The 16,376-nt window shown below is 44.7% G+C and overlaps 2 protein-coding genes across 2 annotated transcripts; one reads left to right on the top strand and one right to left on the bottom strand.

Moving 5' to 3' along the window:
• The first annotated feature begins 1,821 nt into the window (after positions 1-1,821).
• LOC139831476 (uncharacterized) lies at positions 1,822-6,353 on the top strand. Its single transcript, XM_071820757.1, has 8 exons — positions 1,822-3,004; positions 4,043-4,101; positions 4,275-4,749; positions 4,807-4,888; positions 4,973-5,121; positions 5,179-5,373; positions 5,458-5,601; positions 5,911-6,353. The coding sequence occupies exons 1-8, from the start codon at positions 1,822-1,824 to the stop codon at positions 6,351-6,353; spliced, it is 2,730 nt and encodes a 909-aa protein (XP_071676858.1).
• Positions 6,354-9,489: 3,136 nt separating this feature from the next.
• LOC127298445 (metal transporter Nramp6) lies at positions 9,490-13,607 on the bottom strand. The gene is made up of 4 exons (XM_051328290.2): positions 12,889-13,607; positions 10,991-11,127; positions 10,256-10,905; positions 9,490-10,080 (listed from the first exon to the last, which is right to left on the bottom strand). Exons 1-4 carry the CDS (start codon positions 13,497-13,499, stop codon positions 9,871-9,873), a joined length of 1,608 nt encoding a protein of 535 aa, XP_051184250.1. The 5' UTR covers positions 13,500-13,607; the 3' UTR covers positions 9,490-9,870.
• Positions 13,608-16,376: the final 2,769 nt, after the last annotated feature.

Here is a 16,376-nt window from a genome sequence, read left to right as displayed (position 1 = left end):
AGAGAAATTAATCAAGTAAACATCACGGAGGTAGTTAATATAGAATTACATGAGCATAAACTAATTACCTTGTGTCCGGCCTTTCTTTCTTTTTTTGAGCATTTCTCTGCATTCATATCACGGAAAGATACAAAGTTGTTGACCCTTACAAGCACAGAGTGACACAAACACAAAGGACCAAGAACACCTAGAATATCCTAAGACCACCATAACCCATGAAGATCTCCGGAGCCCTGTGTCATCATCCCATAATCTTGAGAGAAGACCCCTGCAGCAGAAAGAACTACAACCAAGCGCAAGCAGGTCATCATCTTCGACCATGGTACAATTGCCACCACGCTGCTTCCTCCTTCCTTGACACCAGCGCCGATAAGGCATGGACACCAATCCAACACGCCTGCAGCAGCCGTCGCCATCTTTGGCTTTGAGTACCGCGAAAAGTGTCCCTTCCGAAAGGATGGGAACTCGAGTCAACCAACCGGTCCAGCACCACGGCCGGGCCATCTGCCCAGGCAAACCAGGAACTCCCTCCAGCATCAGCGTCGAGGAAGAAGAAGAACAGCAGCAACAAATCATACCGACAAGGAGGAAGAAGGGTCTTTCTCCCACCAGCAGAACGCTCGACCATCCGGCCTTTCTAATTGCGAGACGAGGCTTCAATGGCACAATACATGTGGTGTATTGTTGAATATGATCCGAAATCTATTTACCTGTTGTACTATGAAAGGAGTTCTAATGGACTACGACGTGTCAACCGTGCTAGGCGTAGCACATATATAACTCTATTTCGTGTCCGCCAAGAAAGAGAGTTGTTTGCCCCCATATATACTTCAGGGTAGTCATAGAATAGATGAGAGAGATACAACATATTGATAGCACATAGATCGAGGGTTTGTCCTCTCGTGTATTGTAATACTCCCTCCAATTATAGTGAGAGTGCCGCCGTGCGTTTCGTGGTTTTTCATGTTTGGATTTTCCACGTAAAAATCTGTGTTCTTGTTCTTTGTTTGATCTAATTTTATTGCGCGATTTTGTAACAAGCAGTATCAGAGCACAAGTTTTCAAGATTGATTCGCTGCCCTAGCAGATTTCTCCATTATGCTCCTCGGGCAGCACCGCGTTGTTATTGGATCAACAGCCGCCGTCGTGCGGCATCATGCAGTTTCAGATGCTATGGTTCGTGAGATTGGATTTACAAGATTGAGGTTGTTCCGTGGCGTTCCGTGCGCCGCCTCTCGGGATCGTGAGTTCCTCGATCAAATCGCATGCCACGGCAACGAATTCCGCCGCGCCGATCTACCACAGGCGCTCTCGTGTCTGCACTTTCTTCCCGCGTTCCGATCTTTTTCCTCCTGCCGTATTGGAGTCTGCTTCTGGCATGGATGTGTTCGAGTTGTAATATCAGGTTATAATATGTAATACGTATACCATACATAGATGTGTATTGGATACGAAACCATGTACTCCTATACCCCTATATAACACGCAACCCGTACGAGATCCAAGTACGGTTCCCTCAAACACTTTTAACATGGTATCAGAGCTACCTCTTCCATGACCTAGTTGCCAAGACACCGCCGCCGCCGCCGCTGAAGATCAGCCGCCGCCGCCGCCGCTACATCAAGCCTTGCCGCCACTGCAGATCATCTGCTGTCGCCGCCCATACACGTCCTACACAAAAAAGCCCAAGACATCTCGCCGCCGCCGCTTCCGTAGCCGCCGCCGCCAAAACCAAACCCTAAACAAACAAAAACCTACGATCTACGTCAAGCCGCCGCCGTCGCACATCTCCTGTGCCACCGTCGCGATCACGATCTGCAGATGGCGTCCTCGTCCTCTGCCACAACGCTCGCTGCAGCCCTTGGGGCTCCCCCCACACAACTCCTGACTCGAGAAAACGCTCTTATCTGGAAGGCGTTGGTCGTCCCCGCCCTCCGTGGCGCGTGCGTTCTCGACCTTGTCGAAGGCAAGGACAAGGCTCCTGTCAAGATGCTCGAGACCGAAGATGAGAACAACAAAGCGGTCACAATGACGAATCCTGCATACATGACCTGGATCGCCCGCGACCAGCAAGTCCTTCGCTGGCTCCTCAACTCCCTGTCTCCGGACGTTCTGGCACATGTCGTCGGACTGGAGTCATCTGCTGAGGTTTGGGAAGCAATCAATGCCCATGTTTCTGTCTCCTCGAAGTCACGGATCCAACACCTGCGGACTGCTCTTGTTGAAACCAAGAAAAATGACATGTCCGCCGACAAGTATTTCTCCAAGATGAAAGGCATTGCCCAGGAACTCGCTGCTGCGGGTAAACCTCTTGATGATGATGAGCTAGTCGGGTATGTCCTGACAAATCTGGGCAGCGCCTACCGCAACTTGATCACTGCCGTTCGCGCCAACCCCAACACCACCTTGTCTGACCTGTTCAATCAAGTTCAAGCCTTTGATCACCTGCACAAAGATGAAGACAACACCAGCTTCACATCGTCTGCAAATCTGGCCCGTCGTGGAGGTGGCACTCCCTCCCGTGGACGTGATGATCGTGGCCAGGACCGCTGGCGAGATGACCGTGGCCAGGACCGTTGGCGTGATGATCGTCCTCCTCGCCGTACTGATGATGGGCGTGGCCGTGACAATGGAGATCGCCGTGGTGGTGGTGGTGGCCACCGTGGCGGCTATCAGGGTGGTAATCAGGATCGACGTGACAATGGGCGTGACAATGGGCGCCCCCGCCGTCAGCCTACACGCTACGTGGACACCACATGTCAGATCTGTGACATACATGGGCATCCAGCCAAGGAGTGCTGGTGGCGTTATGGTGATGATCGTCGTGACCGTGACAATGGAGACCGCAATGCAGGCAAGGATGCAAACTTTGCATCTCATGGCGTGGACACAAATTGGTACTATGACACAGGCGCCACAGATCACATAACTGGGGAGCTGAAGAAGCTCTCTACTCATGACAACTACACTGGACAAGATCAAGTTCGCACTGCTGAAGGCACAGGTATGCACATAAGTCATATTGGTCATTCACAATTGCGCACCCCTCATGCATCTTTTAATCTCAATTCCATATTGCATGTTCCTAGTGCATCAAAAAATCTTCTATCCGTTCATCGATTCACTCTTGATAATCATGTTTTCATTGAGTTCCATCCTTTCTTTTTTGTGATCAAGGACCAGGCAACTCGACGCGTTCTGTTTAGGGGTCCCTGCTATGGTGGCCTCTATCCCTTGATGCCCACATCCAGTGTGTCTTCCAAGCATGCATACATCACAATAAAGCCGTCATCCTCTACATGGCATCGCCGCTTAGGACATCCCTCTTCATTCGTGGTTCAACAAGTTCTTAGGCAAAATAAAATAGCTTACACCCCAGAGAGTACCCCATATGTATGTGATTCTTGTCAGTTGGCCAAGAGTCATCAGCTACCATACCCTACGTCTAGTAGTCGATCCACTGTTCCTTTGGAACAAATATTCTCTGATGTATGGGGTCCTGCTCCCCTCTCTGCTGGGAAAAATTCATATTATGTAAGCTTTATTGATGATTTTAGCAAATTCACTTGGATTTATTTGCTTAAGAGCAAGTCTTTCTTAATTTTCAGCAATATGTTGAACGTAAGTTTGATAGGAAAATTGTTACTATGCAAACTGATTGGGGAGGTGAGTATGAGAAGCTTAATGCCTTGTTTCAAACAATTGGCATCACCCATCATGTCTCCTGTCATCATGCTCATCAGCAAAATGGATCTGCAGAACGAAAACACCGCCACATAGTTGAAGTTGGCTTAGCTTTACTTGCCAATGCATCCATGCCACTCAAATACTGGGATGAAGCCTTTCTCACTGCCACATTTCTCATTAATTTGCTTCCTAGTAAGGTTATTGACCTTGAAACACCAGCTGAACGCCTTCTTCATATCAAACCCAACTATGATGCTCTTCGTGTTTTTGGGTGTGCGTGCTGGCCTAACCTTCGCCCATATAACAATAGGAAGCTAGCTTTCCGCTCTACACGATGTGTGTTTCTTGGCTATAGTCCTCGCCACAAGGGTGTTAAATGCCTTGACATGGCCACTGGCCGTGTATATATTTCTCGTGATGTCGTGTTTGATGAAAACGTTTTTCCCTTTGCGTCCCTCCACCCTAATGCTGGTCCACTTCTTCGCAAAGAATTGCTCCTTCTTCCATCATCCACGACATCTCCTCATGAGGGTGCCTCTAATGTTAATGATCATGTGCCTATTGTGCCTATCACTAATACTCCACAGGTTGCTGAACAAGTTGATGACAATCTGCTGCACCGCCCTGTTCAAATTCCTCAAGAAAATGACAATGCCTCTCAGTCAGAACATGACGAAAATGGTGCGGAAATTGATGAAGATTTGGTGGCAGATTCTGGGGAACATTCCCCTGCTCACGCTGATCCCGAAACGCCTCTGTTCGAGGCAGATTCTCCCGCCCTCGGGAGCCGCGGCTCTGCTGGCTCCTCGCGTGGCGAGCACACGCCGTCGCCCCGTGCGGGCGCGCCATCTGGCGGTCGTTCTTCGCCCGCCGCAGACGACAGTGGCGCACACACGCCTCCTTCGAATCAAGGCGCGCCATCTGGCGGCCTGTTCCCGCCTGGGGCTGCTGCTGCCGATCCTTCTAATGATGACCACATATCGGGCGGATCTTCTGTGCCTGGTCGCGGTGGGGCAGTTCCTACTGCACCTCCCTCTGGTGTTCGCACCAGACTTCAACAAGGTATTAGACAACCCAAAAAATATACTGATGGTACAGTTCGGTATGGCATGTTTTCAGCTACAGGTGAACCATCATCTCTCTCTGAAGCTCTTGGTGATTCAAAGTGGCATCAAGCTATGAAGGAGGAGTACAGTGCATTGTTAGCAAATCAAACCTGGCGTCTTGTTCCCCCAAGCAGCAACAAAAATTTGATTGACTGTAAATGGGTATATCGTGTTAAAAGGAGAGCTGATGGCACCATTGATAGATACAAAGCAAGATTAGTTGCTAAAGGGTTCAAGCAAAGGTATGGCATTGATTATGAGGACACATTCAGTCCTGTAGTTAAAATTGCCACTGTCAGGATTGTTTTATCTATTGCTGTTTCTAGAGGTTGGCACCTTAGGCAGCTAGATGTCAAGAACGCGTTTCTTCATGGTGTTCTGGAAGAGGAGGTCTATATGAGGCAGCCACCTGGTTTTGAGGACTCCACTACACCACATTATGTCTGCAAGCTGGATAAGGCATTGTATGGGCTGAAACAAGCTCCTCGTGCCTGGTATGCAAAGTTGAGTTCTAAGCTGTGTGCTCTTGGTTTTACACCCTCAAAGACAGATACTTCATTGTTCCTGTTTCACAAGTCAGGTATCACTATATTTGTTCTGGTTTATGTTGATGACATTATAGTTACTAGTTCCTCTAGCTATGCCATATCTGCTCTTCTTAAAGATTTGAACAAGAACTTTGCCATCAAGGATCTTGGTGACTTGCATTTCTTCCTTGGTATTGAGGTTAAACGGGTGAATGATGGCCTTCTCTTGACACAAGAAAAATATGCTACAGAATTGCTTGACAAGGTTGGTATGCGCCTTTGTAAGTCAGCTCCTACACCATTGTCCACCTCAGAACAATTGTCCCTCACAAGTGGTACACCCCTTGGCACTGAAGATTGCACACAGTTTAGGAGTATTGTTGGAGCGCTGCAATACTTGACTCTGACTCGTCCGGATTTGGCATTTTCTGTTAACAAAATTTGTCAATATCTTCATGCTCCAACTACTGAACATTGGACAGCTGCGAAACGCATTCTTAGATATGTCAAGAGTACAATAAAGCTGGGGATTACATTTACTTCATCAACCTCCACTTTTCTCAGTGCTTTCTCTGATGCGGATTGGGCAGGTGATATTGATGACAGACGCTCCACGGGTGGTTTTGCTATCTTTGTGGGTCCAAATTTGGTTTCATGGAGTGCCAGGAAACAAGCTACTGTGTCTAGGTCCAGTACTGATGCTGAGTACAAAGCTTTAGCAAATGCTACAGCAGAACTGATTTGGGTAGAAGCCCTTCTTATGGAACTTGGAGTTAAATTGCGGCAGAAGCCAACTCTTTGGTGTGATAATCTGGGAGCTACATTTTTGTCTGTTAATCTAGTGTTTCATGCTCGCACCAAACATATTGAGATTGATTTTCATTTTGTAAGAGAGCGAGTTGCTAGAAATCAGCTGGCCGTTCGGTTTGTCTCAAGCAATGATCAAGTGGCAGATGGTTTTACAAAAGTTCTTCCGGTCAAGAAACTTGATGAGTTCAAGCGTAATCTTAACCTGTCTGCAGGTTTAGATTAAGGGGGGCTGTTAGAGTTGTAATATCAGGTTATAATATGTAATACGTATACCATACATAGATGTGTATTGAATACGAAACCATGTACTCCTATACCCCTATATAACACGCAACCCATACGAGATCCAAGTACGGTTCCCTCAAACACTTTTAACAGGATGAGCGAGGAGAAAATCAATCTGCGGGCAGTACTACTTCCCGTCCAGCCAAAGCAACTGCAACAACACGTCTAGATCGATCAACGGATCGACCGATCAAGTTCTCGGGCAAGGTATCAAAAGGCGATCTGTTGTTCACGTGCAGCTGATCTGCTACTTTTTCACGTGAAAACAATCTGCAACAGGAGTGCTAGTTCAGATTTGTATGTTGGTCTTTTGACTCTCGCGTACAAGAAATTTATCAGGTGCTATCAGTTTATGTCTTTTGCTCTGCAATTTAATTCTACGAAGAATTTTCTCTGCCTTGTACTGCTTTGTGATCACAATTTTAACAAGACGCCAAACTGGAGCTGCACCTGCATGAAGTATTTTTTTTTTTTGACAAATAGTACCTGGTGACAGAAAAAAAGTCCAGACCAAAACTATTCTAAAATCTGATCTTTAGATTTGGTGGCAACGTCAACAGGTATGGAGCTGAAGCTGTGCAGCTCGGTGGCAAGTATTTTTGGAATAGGCATTGGCACCGAGTTAGCTTCGAAGCCACACGCACACCGATGGATCTGCTGAATAACTTTTGGTTCCATCCTCATTGACGTCCAACCCTAGAGGCTAGAGATCAGATTCTATAATACTCGTAGTTCTCCTCGGGTCAAATGAGGTCAAATTTGCGACCTGCGCCCTGCTGCTCTGCAAGCCGTTATCGATCGCAGATTCCCAGCATAAGCAAGCGCCAAATCAATTGTTTAATTAGAGTTGTTACTTGAGCTCCCGTCCACGGGCTGCGCGCCGACGGCAACAGGCCGCAGTGCAGGGCCGTAAAAAGGCCAAATTAGCACTGCATGCATGCAGCGGCTAGCGAATGTGATCGACTCTCAGCTACCATGGCGACTAGCTTAATGCAGGATGTCTTGTATCTTCTTACATGTGAGCATTGTCTCTTGTGTTCGGTGGCATGGGTGTGTCGCCATGCCTGCGTTTGACCAAAAAGGGTTCAGTGCCACAGAAGACGGGGTCCAAGGCTAACCAAAAGACAGTAATAGTAAGCAACTAAGCATCGACCAAAACAAAGTAGTAACCTAGCTGGTGGCCAGCAGCGCTGCAATATATTTGACCATGTTTTCTCGGCAGATAAGCTTTTGGATTTAGCGTATATGTGTCCAGTTCAGGCTAAGGTGACAAGTGGGATCCTAAATCCCACTTAGCGCATTATGATTTTTCTACTGCAAAATTTTGACACAAAACTTTTGTATTAAGAAAAGTAAAATACACTACAAGTGAAATTCCACCGGGATCTCACCTTAACACCCTAGTCGGTACTGCCATAGCTATATACAAATCGGGGGCACCGCAAATTTTTAGAAAATTAGTGAAGAAAAAATGGCTTATAGTAGAATTTTTGAGCTTTTTGCCCCCCCCCCCCACCGCCCCCCAGCTTTTAGAAAATTAGTGAAGAAAAAATGGCTTATAGTAGAATTTTTGAGCTTTTTGCCCCCCCTGCATCGCTAGTCGTTATACCATGAGGGAGGGGAAGATGATATGAAGCACGACCGAACCACTTATAAAAGCATGTTTGGCACTAATCAATCCCTATTTGACACTTCAGACGTATGTTAGAACCTAGACACTCACGTGACGAGTGACCTGGGCATTGGCATTTTTCCAGGTGGACAGGGACGCAGGAAGAAGGCGGTGAATAGGGCAACTTTTCCAGGTGGACGGAGACGTCTCGATTTAGTACTTCCCATTAAAAAAAAGTTTTATAACTTTTTCTAGATACAGATGAATCTACATCTAAAATATCTCTATATACCTTTGTATGTAGATAAAGTTGCAAAGCGTTTTTTAGAAACAAGTACTCCCTTCGTTTCTAAAAAAGCTTCGCTATTTTTTCTAGATAGGGATGAATTCAAAGCTAAAACATGTTTATATAATTTTGTATCTAGACAAAATTTAAAAGTTTTTTTATAGGCGAAAGGAGTGCAAGGGATGGAAGAGAGTAGACGGTAGATTATTTCACGGCCGAGCCAGTAGGTCATGGGAACAAGCTAGCCTTGACGCAAAAACGGCCCGAGTTACAAGGTGTTGCGAGGACGTCCCAAAAAGCAGACCAGCTCACTATCCTGAAGAAAAAAAAACGTTGTGTGTTGTGTGAGCAACTGATAGAAATGGGCCAATATGAGCGTCCAATGTGGCCCAGTACAGGTACTCAAACCTCAACCATCTACCTCCCTAGATTCTTCACTCGCAACTAACTCTTCAAAGCCAGACGGGGAAATAAGTTAAGAAAAAAGGAAAATACTAAACTGAAGCTATAACAGTCTTTTCAGGAGATTTCTGCATAAACGCACACACCTGTTTGTGTGAATGTTTTGCTAACAGCCTACGGCAGGCTTGCTGAAGCTCGGCTTGCTGGCAGCCTACATGTGACAAGAGTTATCTGCTCAGCCTAGGCAGCTAAGGTCAAAGGGGAAAACCAAAATGTCTTGACTCATCTAGCTGTTCGACTTTTGCGCCTGGTACTGCGGGTTAGTCACAGAGAACGTCACCACCACGAAGAGAGAATTTTGTTCCTGTACTGTTCCCTTGGTTTCAGTTCTACTATTCGTTTGCTGTTACGGATGACAGCGGTTCTCCATGAGAAGTGGCCCTTGGGTGAGAATTTTGTGCTCTGACGCTGTTCATAGTCAATGCACACCTGACCGCACTTTTCTCTGATACCTACCAACGAAAAGGACCACACGCATTAGGGTATTCATTCTGTTCATCATCCCCATCCAAAACCAGCACATGCTTAGGAACAAATTTCCCACCAGGAACCAGCATCAAAGTATCTTCTTTCTTTTCTTTCTTCAGGGACACACAAAACCTTTGCATTTCTTTCCGCGAATAACAATTAGTTTTAAGAAAAAGCATAACAAAAACCCAGCACCAAAAGGTACCAGCACCAGAATTTATCACGGCGGCATACAGACAACGACAGAGAGGATTGGATGATCAATATTCACTGTCCAGATTGTAACAGTTTCATGTACAGATCAAGAATAAAATTACATTGCTTTCTTCTGCTTCTAGTCTTTTTTTTCTATTCCTCTCTATGCTTTAGTTCGCCACAAAAAATTACACAAAAAAAACAAGGAATGATTGCATAGCTGTTCAGCGGCACCGTCAGTTCACTTATCTGTTTTCCCTCCTCCAGGATGAAGTCAGAGCACTACAACAAATTTATCAGAGGATTGGGTCCATCCGTTTCAACGAACGTATGTCACTGTACAGTGAGATCTCCGGTCTCTGTTCTGGGACCCATTCTATAGGTTTGAGAGGTTAAAGGCTGTGTAAAAGGGCAAAATTTTGGCTACAGGTGTCATGACAGCCTCTTGCGTATCGCTACAATGATCTTGTTGGAGATCTCTGTGCCCCGCAGAATGAGATACAGTACAAAAGCAGCGTAGGCAAGTACTGCCAAGCAGAGGACTGATCCATACAATGGGCCTCGTATTTCAGATGAGAAGAAATCCAACAATAGATAGCCATTGATCGTGATCAGCAGTGCAGCCACTGTCCAGGTTACAGCCTGCATAGAAATGACATAACTCGGTAAGAACAGTGTCATGTATGTAAGAATACTAAATTAAAACAACAATCCCTGCAACAACACTACTCACTTGGTGGGCATTTTACAGCAAGATATGACTGCCATAAGAAAAAAGGTCAATAATTATGGAAGAAAAAAAAGGATGAAGACTTACTTGCATCTTATGGCCTATTTTAAAGACGCCCATGACTTGCTCCTTGGAAACCAAGGTTATCAGAGGAATCAATGCAAAAGGGATCTGAATGGACTGAAGCACATTGAGCCACGCGTTTAGAACATCCAGTGCATCAGACGAATCAAAGAACAGAGCCACAACTATAGTTGGCACGATTGCAAAGCTTCTGGTTATCAGCGCCCTCAGCCATTTCTTTAACTTAAGATTCAGAAATCCACCCATTATAAACTGTCCAGCATAAGTTCCTGTTATTGTGCTGCTCTGCCCGGCCGCTAATAGCCCAATTCCCCAAATGTAGAGGATAGGTAAAAACCCTCCACCAAACTTTTCCTGTAGGTACTGCCCAGCATTTTCAAGACCAACACTGCCAGCTTCTTTAGTGCCATAGAATCCTTTAGCGAAAACAGTTGTGACAAAAAGATTTATCATGAAGGATATAGCCAATGCCACCGTTGACTCTATTGAGTAGTATCTCAATGCTTCACGAACTTGGTATTCCTTCTTTGGATCTATTTTTCTAGACTGCACAAGCGCTGAATGTAGGAAGACGTTGTGTGGCATAATAACACAGCCAACAACCCCGACCGCTTGTCTTATTGTCTTAGAGCTCAGTTTGGGAACCAAAATACCTGTTGATAAAATTATGTATGATCAGTGGGTAAGAGAGGATGAGGAAAATTTTAAGCATAAACAGTTGATCAGTGAGATCCTTACCGACTAGCAGGTCCTTTCCATTGGGCTTGGTATCAGTGAACATCCATGCAAAGGAAACGGCCATTGTTGCAATCAAAACGGCAAATACGGCCTCCAATTTCCTCACTCCGTAGTTTTCAAGAGAAAGAAAAATGAAGCTGAAAAAAAACACGGGGTTAGTGGATGATTGAAATAGCAATAGCTACATTGCTTTCATGTCTTTGACTATTAAGAAACATACTAGTGGCACTCAACTAAGCATGTAAAGTATAAGGAGGCTAGCCCCATCAAGGTGAAAAACACAAGACAATGTAGCTTCTAATATTATAGACAACAGATTTCATGATTGGTCAATTGTGAGTTTGTGACGATTTTGAGAAAAGTGCAAGGACCATCTAGAAAACTATGGTACAAAACAGAAGAAAAATTAATATCACAGCATCTCTAACTTTTGTAGAAAGCAGAAAAATAGCATCAAAGCATGAATTTTAAGTAGTGCTTAACAACCCTACAGTGGATACAAGGTTGCTAAACATCTAACTCTTGTAAAATTGAATATAGTACACAGACGTCAGCAGCACAAATACGACACTTAAAAGCCAGTACAAACCTTTGCTTTGCACTCGCTAGGGTCAAACAAAAAAATCATAAAGGGCACTCCTGCCATGAACCCACAATATCTCAGAAAATGTACAAAACCGATTTGGAGAACAAAATCTAACATGGAAATCTCAAGTTGGGAGGAAACGTCACATACACAAGTTAGTCATAGTCAGAAAATATGAATAGTTCATAGTACAAGTTCAATTTGTATACTAGAAACAATCCCTAAACACTAACGTTATTTTAATTTCTTAAGAGAAACCAGGGGGTGCCAGACTTCCTGTGATTCATGTTTTGTTTCCTTTTTATTAATATTTCAAAAAACCGAACTTGGCAACAAAAACCAAAGTCCAGAAAATAACATGAAAAACTTTCAAGAGTCTTTTTTTCACTTTGCTGGCTAAGAATTCCAAATTTTCCAGTAGCTACTTAAAAACAATTAAAATGCAATTTTAAATGTGTTGAAAACTTTGCAAATTCAAAATGACGGGTATTCAGATCAGTGTTGGATAAAATAACTTCGTGAATTCTTGCGTGAAGGCAGGTAAATATCTGCAACCCCAAACCCTCATATCTCATACAGAATCATGAACTAAAAGAAGATCAAGTGTACTGTGACTTCGCTGATGCTACAGCCCTAACAAAAGAGAACAAACATTTGTATAACTGAAAGTTAAAGGGAGCACACATCATTGTTCAAGAAAAATCAAGCTTTGTGAATTCTTGTTTCAAAGCAGGAAAAACTCTGCAGCCCTCATATCTGATAGAGCATCATGAACTAAAAGAAAATCAAAGTAAACTGTCACTTCACTGATAGTACAGTCTGAACAAAAGAGATGAGACATTCCTATAACTGAAAGTTAAAGCAAAGCACACATTATGGTTTACAATCAAATCTACACCAAACCAGCACCTATTCGTGCCAGAGTCTAAGCTGATGTGACACTAAGATAAAAGTTAACAGTAAGTTCATAACTAACTAGGACTAAAATCTGAAACCTTTCCCTGTTCTGATCCTTTTGGAAAATCTCTACTGCTAGTGCTAACTAAAATCTCTACTTTAACAGTAACTCAGTAAGTCCATAACTAGCTGAGATCTAACACCAAAATCTCACCCAAATGTCACTAACAACAACTAGGACAAAAATCTGAAACCTTTCCCTTTTCTGGTCTTTTGGAAAATCTCTAGTGCTGATTATTTAGACAAAAGAAAGTAACTTAATTTGGAACTATCTTGCGATCCAGCACCCCCCAATCAAATTACACCAATTGCAAATTAAAAATTCACCAACCAATCAGCGAAATTCCAAACTGACCAGTCCAAGGCAGTGATGACGACGCCGGCCCAAAGCGGCAGGTACCCCCTGCTGAGGATCTTGATGGCGATCGCGCTGCCGATGACCTCCTGGATGTCAGCGCCGACCATGGCGACCTCGGCCATGAGCCAGAGCGCGCGTCGCGCCCAGTCGGGGTACTCGTCGCGGCAGAGCTCGGCGAGGTGCCGGCCGGTGGCGACCCCGAGGCGCGCGGCGAGGAGCTGCACGAGGAGGCCCATGGCGGTGGCCCACATGAGGAGCCAGAGCAGCGTGTCCCCGGCGGCGGCGCCGGCCTGGAGGTCCCCCTCGAGGTTGCCCGGGTCGAGGAAGGCGATGCTCATCAGGAAGCCGGGCCCCGTGTAGAGCCAGAGCTTCCGCCACGAGAAGGGCGGGGAGCCCGAGGAGGAGGCGAGCTGCGCCTCCAGGTCGGCGTCGGCGTCGTCCGAGGAGAGGGACACGATGACCTTCTCGGACGCCTCGAACGCGCGCTCCTCCAGGTCCTCGTCCTCCTCGTCGTGGCCGGCCACGGGCGCCGAGGCGGGGAGGAGGGCGCGCGCCTCGTCGTCGGCCCGGGCCGCGTCGGCGGTGCCGGCGCCGGCGTGGGCGGCCATCGAGATGCGTTTGTTTGCGAGTTACGCTCGCCGGCCGCGGGCGGTGAGGTGAGGTGCGTGCGGCGATTTGGAGAGGCACGTGGTGAGCACGTGACAGGGGCTCTCCAACCGGATGCTTCCTGATGACTTTCACAGTATCGACTCTTTTTTGGGCCGTTTTATAGTAGGTTGGTATAATCCTAGTCCGATTGCTACTGCGGTTTGCTGATCATGTTACTGAGCCGTCACGTAAGTATCTCGCATGCCAAGGTTACATCAACATGAACTTTATAGATACAGCTATCCATCATATTATCTTGTAAATTAGTAAAGGAGTTTTTTTTTAAGTAGTACCGTGCGAGTATCTACCGATAGAAATTTCTTACATACAATAATGCCACATCTCGGGAGGTTAGATGCTCTTTTAGTATTATACAAATAGAATTATTCTTGGAGCTTGATATTCAAAATCACTATCTCGGGAAGTAATTAGCTAATAAAATGCAATACTTCTTTCTTCTCGCCTTTGTAAGATCCTCTCGAATTTTAAATCTAAACTTGATCTTAATTTTGATAAAGAATGAATAATACTATATATGTCATACACAAATGTATTGTGAGATTTGTATTTCGTAGAAACTTCAATTATACATTTTCTATTGCATTTTAGACACCGACGAATCGAATATTTAGGTACATGTGGGATTGTAAATACTTGTATGTGGCAACACGATCAAGACTACCTCTTAGCTTTGGCTACCATATCTAGACTTCCATATCGTGTTCGCCATAGAATCGGTTAGGTTGGATGTGTTATGTTTGTTGTATTCTTGCGCGAGTTTATCTTTGAAGTAATGGTACTAAGAACACGGATTGGATTCTTGTAGAACTAGGGTTAGTGTTTGATGGGATCACAAGTTTTATGTGTTCAAACTAACGACTGCTTCAAGTAGATACGTAGGTTGCCAAAAGGTTACCTTGCGATTCCATGTGTTGAAAACCCTAGCCACTAGGAGAGTGCAAACTAGATATAGCAATCCATAGCTCGACATTCCGCTCTAAACGTGAAACTGGTGCCGCATAGAACCGCTTTGTTTGATGGATATAATCATCTGTTGTGACCCACTCGAAGCTTGTTTGGACCTAGCTAGGAGACTGCATATATGGAACATGGGGGCATGTGAACCCACTTTTTGAAAAGTCCCGTTTGTGATGTCAAAACATGTTTTAAAAATCAAAACACAAAATGATTTCCCAGATGATCTCAAATATGTGCCCTGGACATGAGTTTCGTGACGAAAAAACTTTTTATTTTGTCTCGGCAAAAAAGTGAAATTTTGCAGGGCTATATAGCAGTATAGTATATATGTGACGTATTTTGATTTTTTTAGATTCTGAAATAAAAAAGTGGTTTCTCCGCGAAAACTTTCTACGCACACATGGAACATGCGTATGTACCCGGTTATTTTTATTTCAGAATTTTTTAACATTTGGAAAATGCATTTCCAACCTGAGTTCACATGCACCCATGTTCAAACCGGACTTTTCCCCTAGTTAGCCACTAATCTCTTTGGAAAATGGATGCATTTTACTTCAAATTCCTATCTAAAGTGAATTTAGTCACGCAAAAAAGTAGAAATGATATGAATTTCTTTATCATCACTCCGACGAGAAAATTGCATATTGCTACCACAATTGCGGCTAGGGCTTCAGAAAACTACCACTTTTCAGGTCAACTGCAAAAAACTACCACTTTTGCGTTTAATGGTTTCAAAAAACTACCAGTTCTGTGTAACAATCGGTTTGGCCACTTGATCAAGTTTTTGACAGAGATGGCCCACCATGTCATTCAGATAGAAAACTTGATCAAATGGTGGGCTATCTCTGTCAGAAACATGATTAAATTGGACCAAACCGAGTGTTACACACAATTGATAGTTTTCTGAAGCAATTAGACGCAAAAGTGGTAGTTTTTTACAACTAACCGGAAAAGTGGTAGTTTTTTGAAGCCCTAGCCTCAATTGTGGTAGCAATATGCAATTATCTCTCACTCCGACACTCTCCGACTCTCACCTACACCCTGGTTAAATTATTACTGCTAATATATAAGTATATTGGCTTTAATATTTTTATATTATGAGACGGAGGGAGTAAAGAACATGAGACTCGTCACATCTCTAGCCCATGCTCTGTTTCAAACGAAAATAAAACGTCCCATGTTCCTGTTAACCCTACCTATGGTCTATGGAATATGAGTACAGAATAATGAAATCCTAACAGTTCTTCTGAAAGATAAAGAAAACCCTAATTAAGATGGATGGCCGGCGTGCGGCGAGGAGAAGACGAGCATCCTGTGCTCTGCACAAAAGCCAAATGGCACGCACGCACTACTAATGAGAGGGACAACTGACAAGAGATTCTACTACTACGTAGTACATGATGTTTACAGGTTTATAGGTTTTTAGCGAAGAAATCGTCGCAGAGATGCCAGAGGCTGTGGCTGCCTGGTTTGTTTGTGGCAAACGCAGACAAGATATCAGGAGGCCAATTTACATGGTATCTACCAAGTGCATGTGGTTGCAAAGGTTGCAGTTGCTCTTGGCGGCTGGATCACGGATCACCTCACCTGATGGATGGTGCTTAGCTTAAAAGGGGGCGGATTGGGAGGCTGGGGGCTGGGGCACGGTTGTGGGGAAACGAACGAACGGATGCCTGTTCCGTTTCGATCGTTCCCAGGTCAGTACGCACCCACCACCAGTGACAGTTGTTGGTGCAGGTATTGATATGTTCATGTTTTGTACTCCTTCCTTTTTATAATTTCTGTGGTGATTTTAGTTTAAATATATGAATTAAAATCACGATAAGGATTATGAAACAGAAGGAGTAGCTAACTTGAAA

Source organism: Lolium perenne, chromosome 5, assembly GCF_019359855.2.
Source record: "Lolium perenne isolate Kyuss_39 chromosome 5, Kyuss_2.0, whole genome shotgun sequence".
NCBI classification, from domain to species: Eukaryota; Viridiplantae; Streptophyta; class Magnoliopsida; order Poales; family Poaceae; genus Lolium; species Lolium perenne.
Note: the sequence above shows the minus strand (reverse complement) of the source record. Positions and strands in the feature narration are given on the sequence as shown.

Coding starts and splice junctions, on each gene's coding strand:
- LOC139831476 (XM_071820757.1), top strand. CDS start 1,822: ATGGCGTCCTCGTCCTCTGCCACAACGCTCGCTGCAGCCCTTGGGGCT. Junction 4,750..4,806: donor TCGCACCAGACTTCAACAAG/GTATTAGACAAC, acceptor GCATGTTTTCAG/CTACAGGTGAACCATCATCT. Junction 5,602..5,910: donor CAAGGTTGGTATGCGCCTTT/GTAAGTCAGCTC, acceptor CGGATTGGGCAG/GTGATATTGATGACAGACGC.
- LOC127298445 (XM_051328290.2), bottom strand. CDS start 13,499: ATGGCCGCCCACGCCGGCGCCGGCACCGCCGACGCGGCCCGGGCCGAC. Junction 11,128..12,888: donor GTCATCACTGCCTTGGACTG/GTCAGTTTGGAA, acceptor GTTTTTTTTCAG/CTTCATTTTTCTTTCTCTTG. Junction 10,906..10,990: donor TGGAAAGGACCTGCTAGTCG/GTAAGGATCTCA, acceptor TTTTATCAACAG/GTATTTTGGTTCCCAAACTG.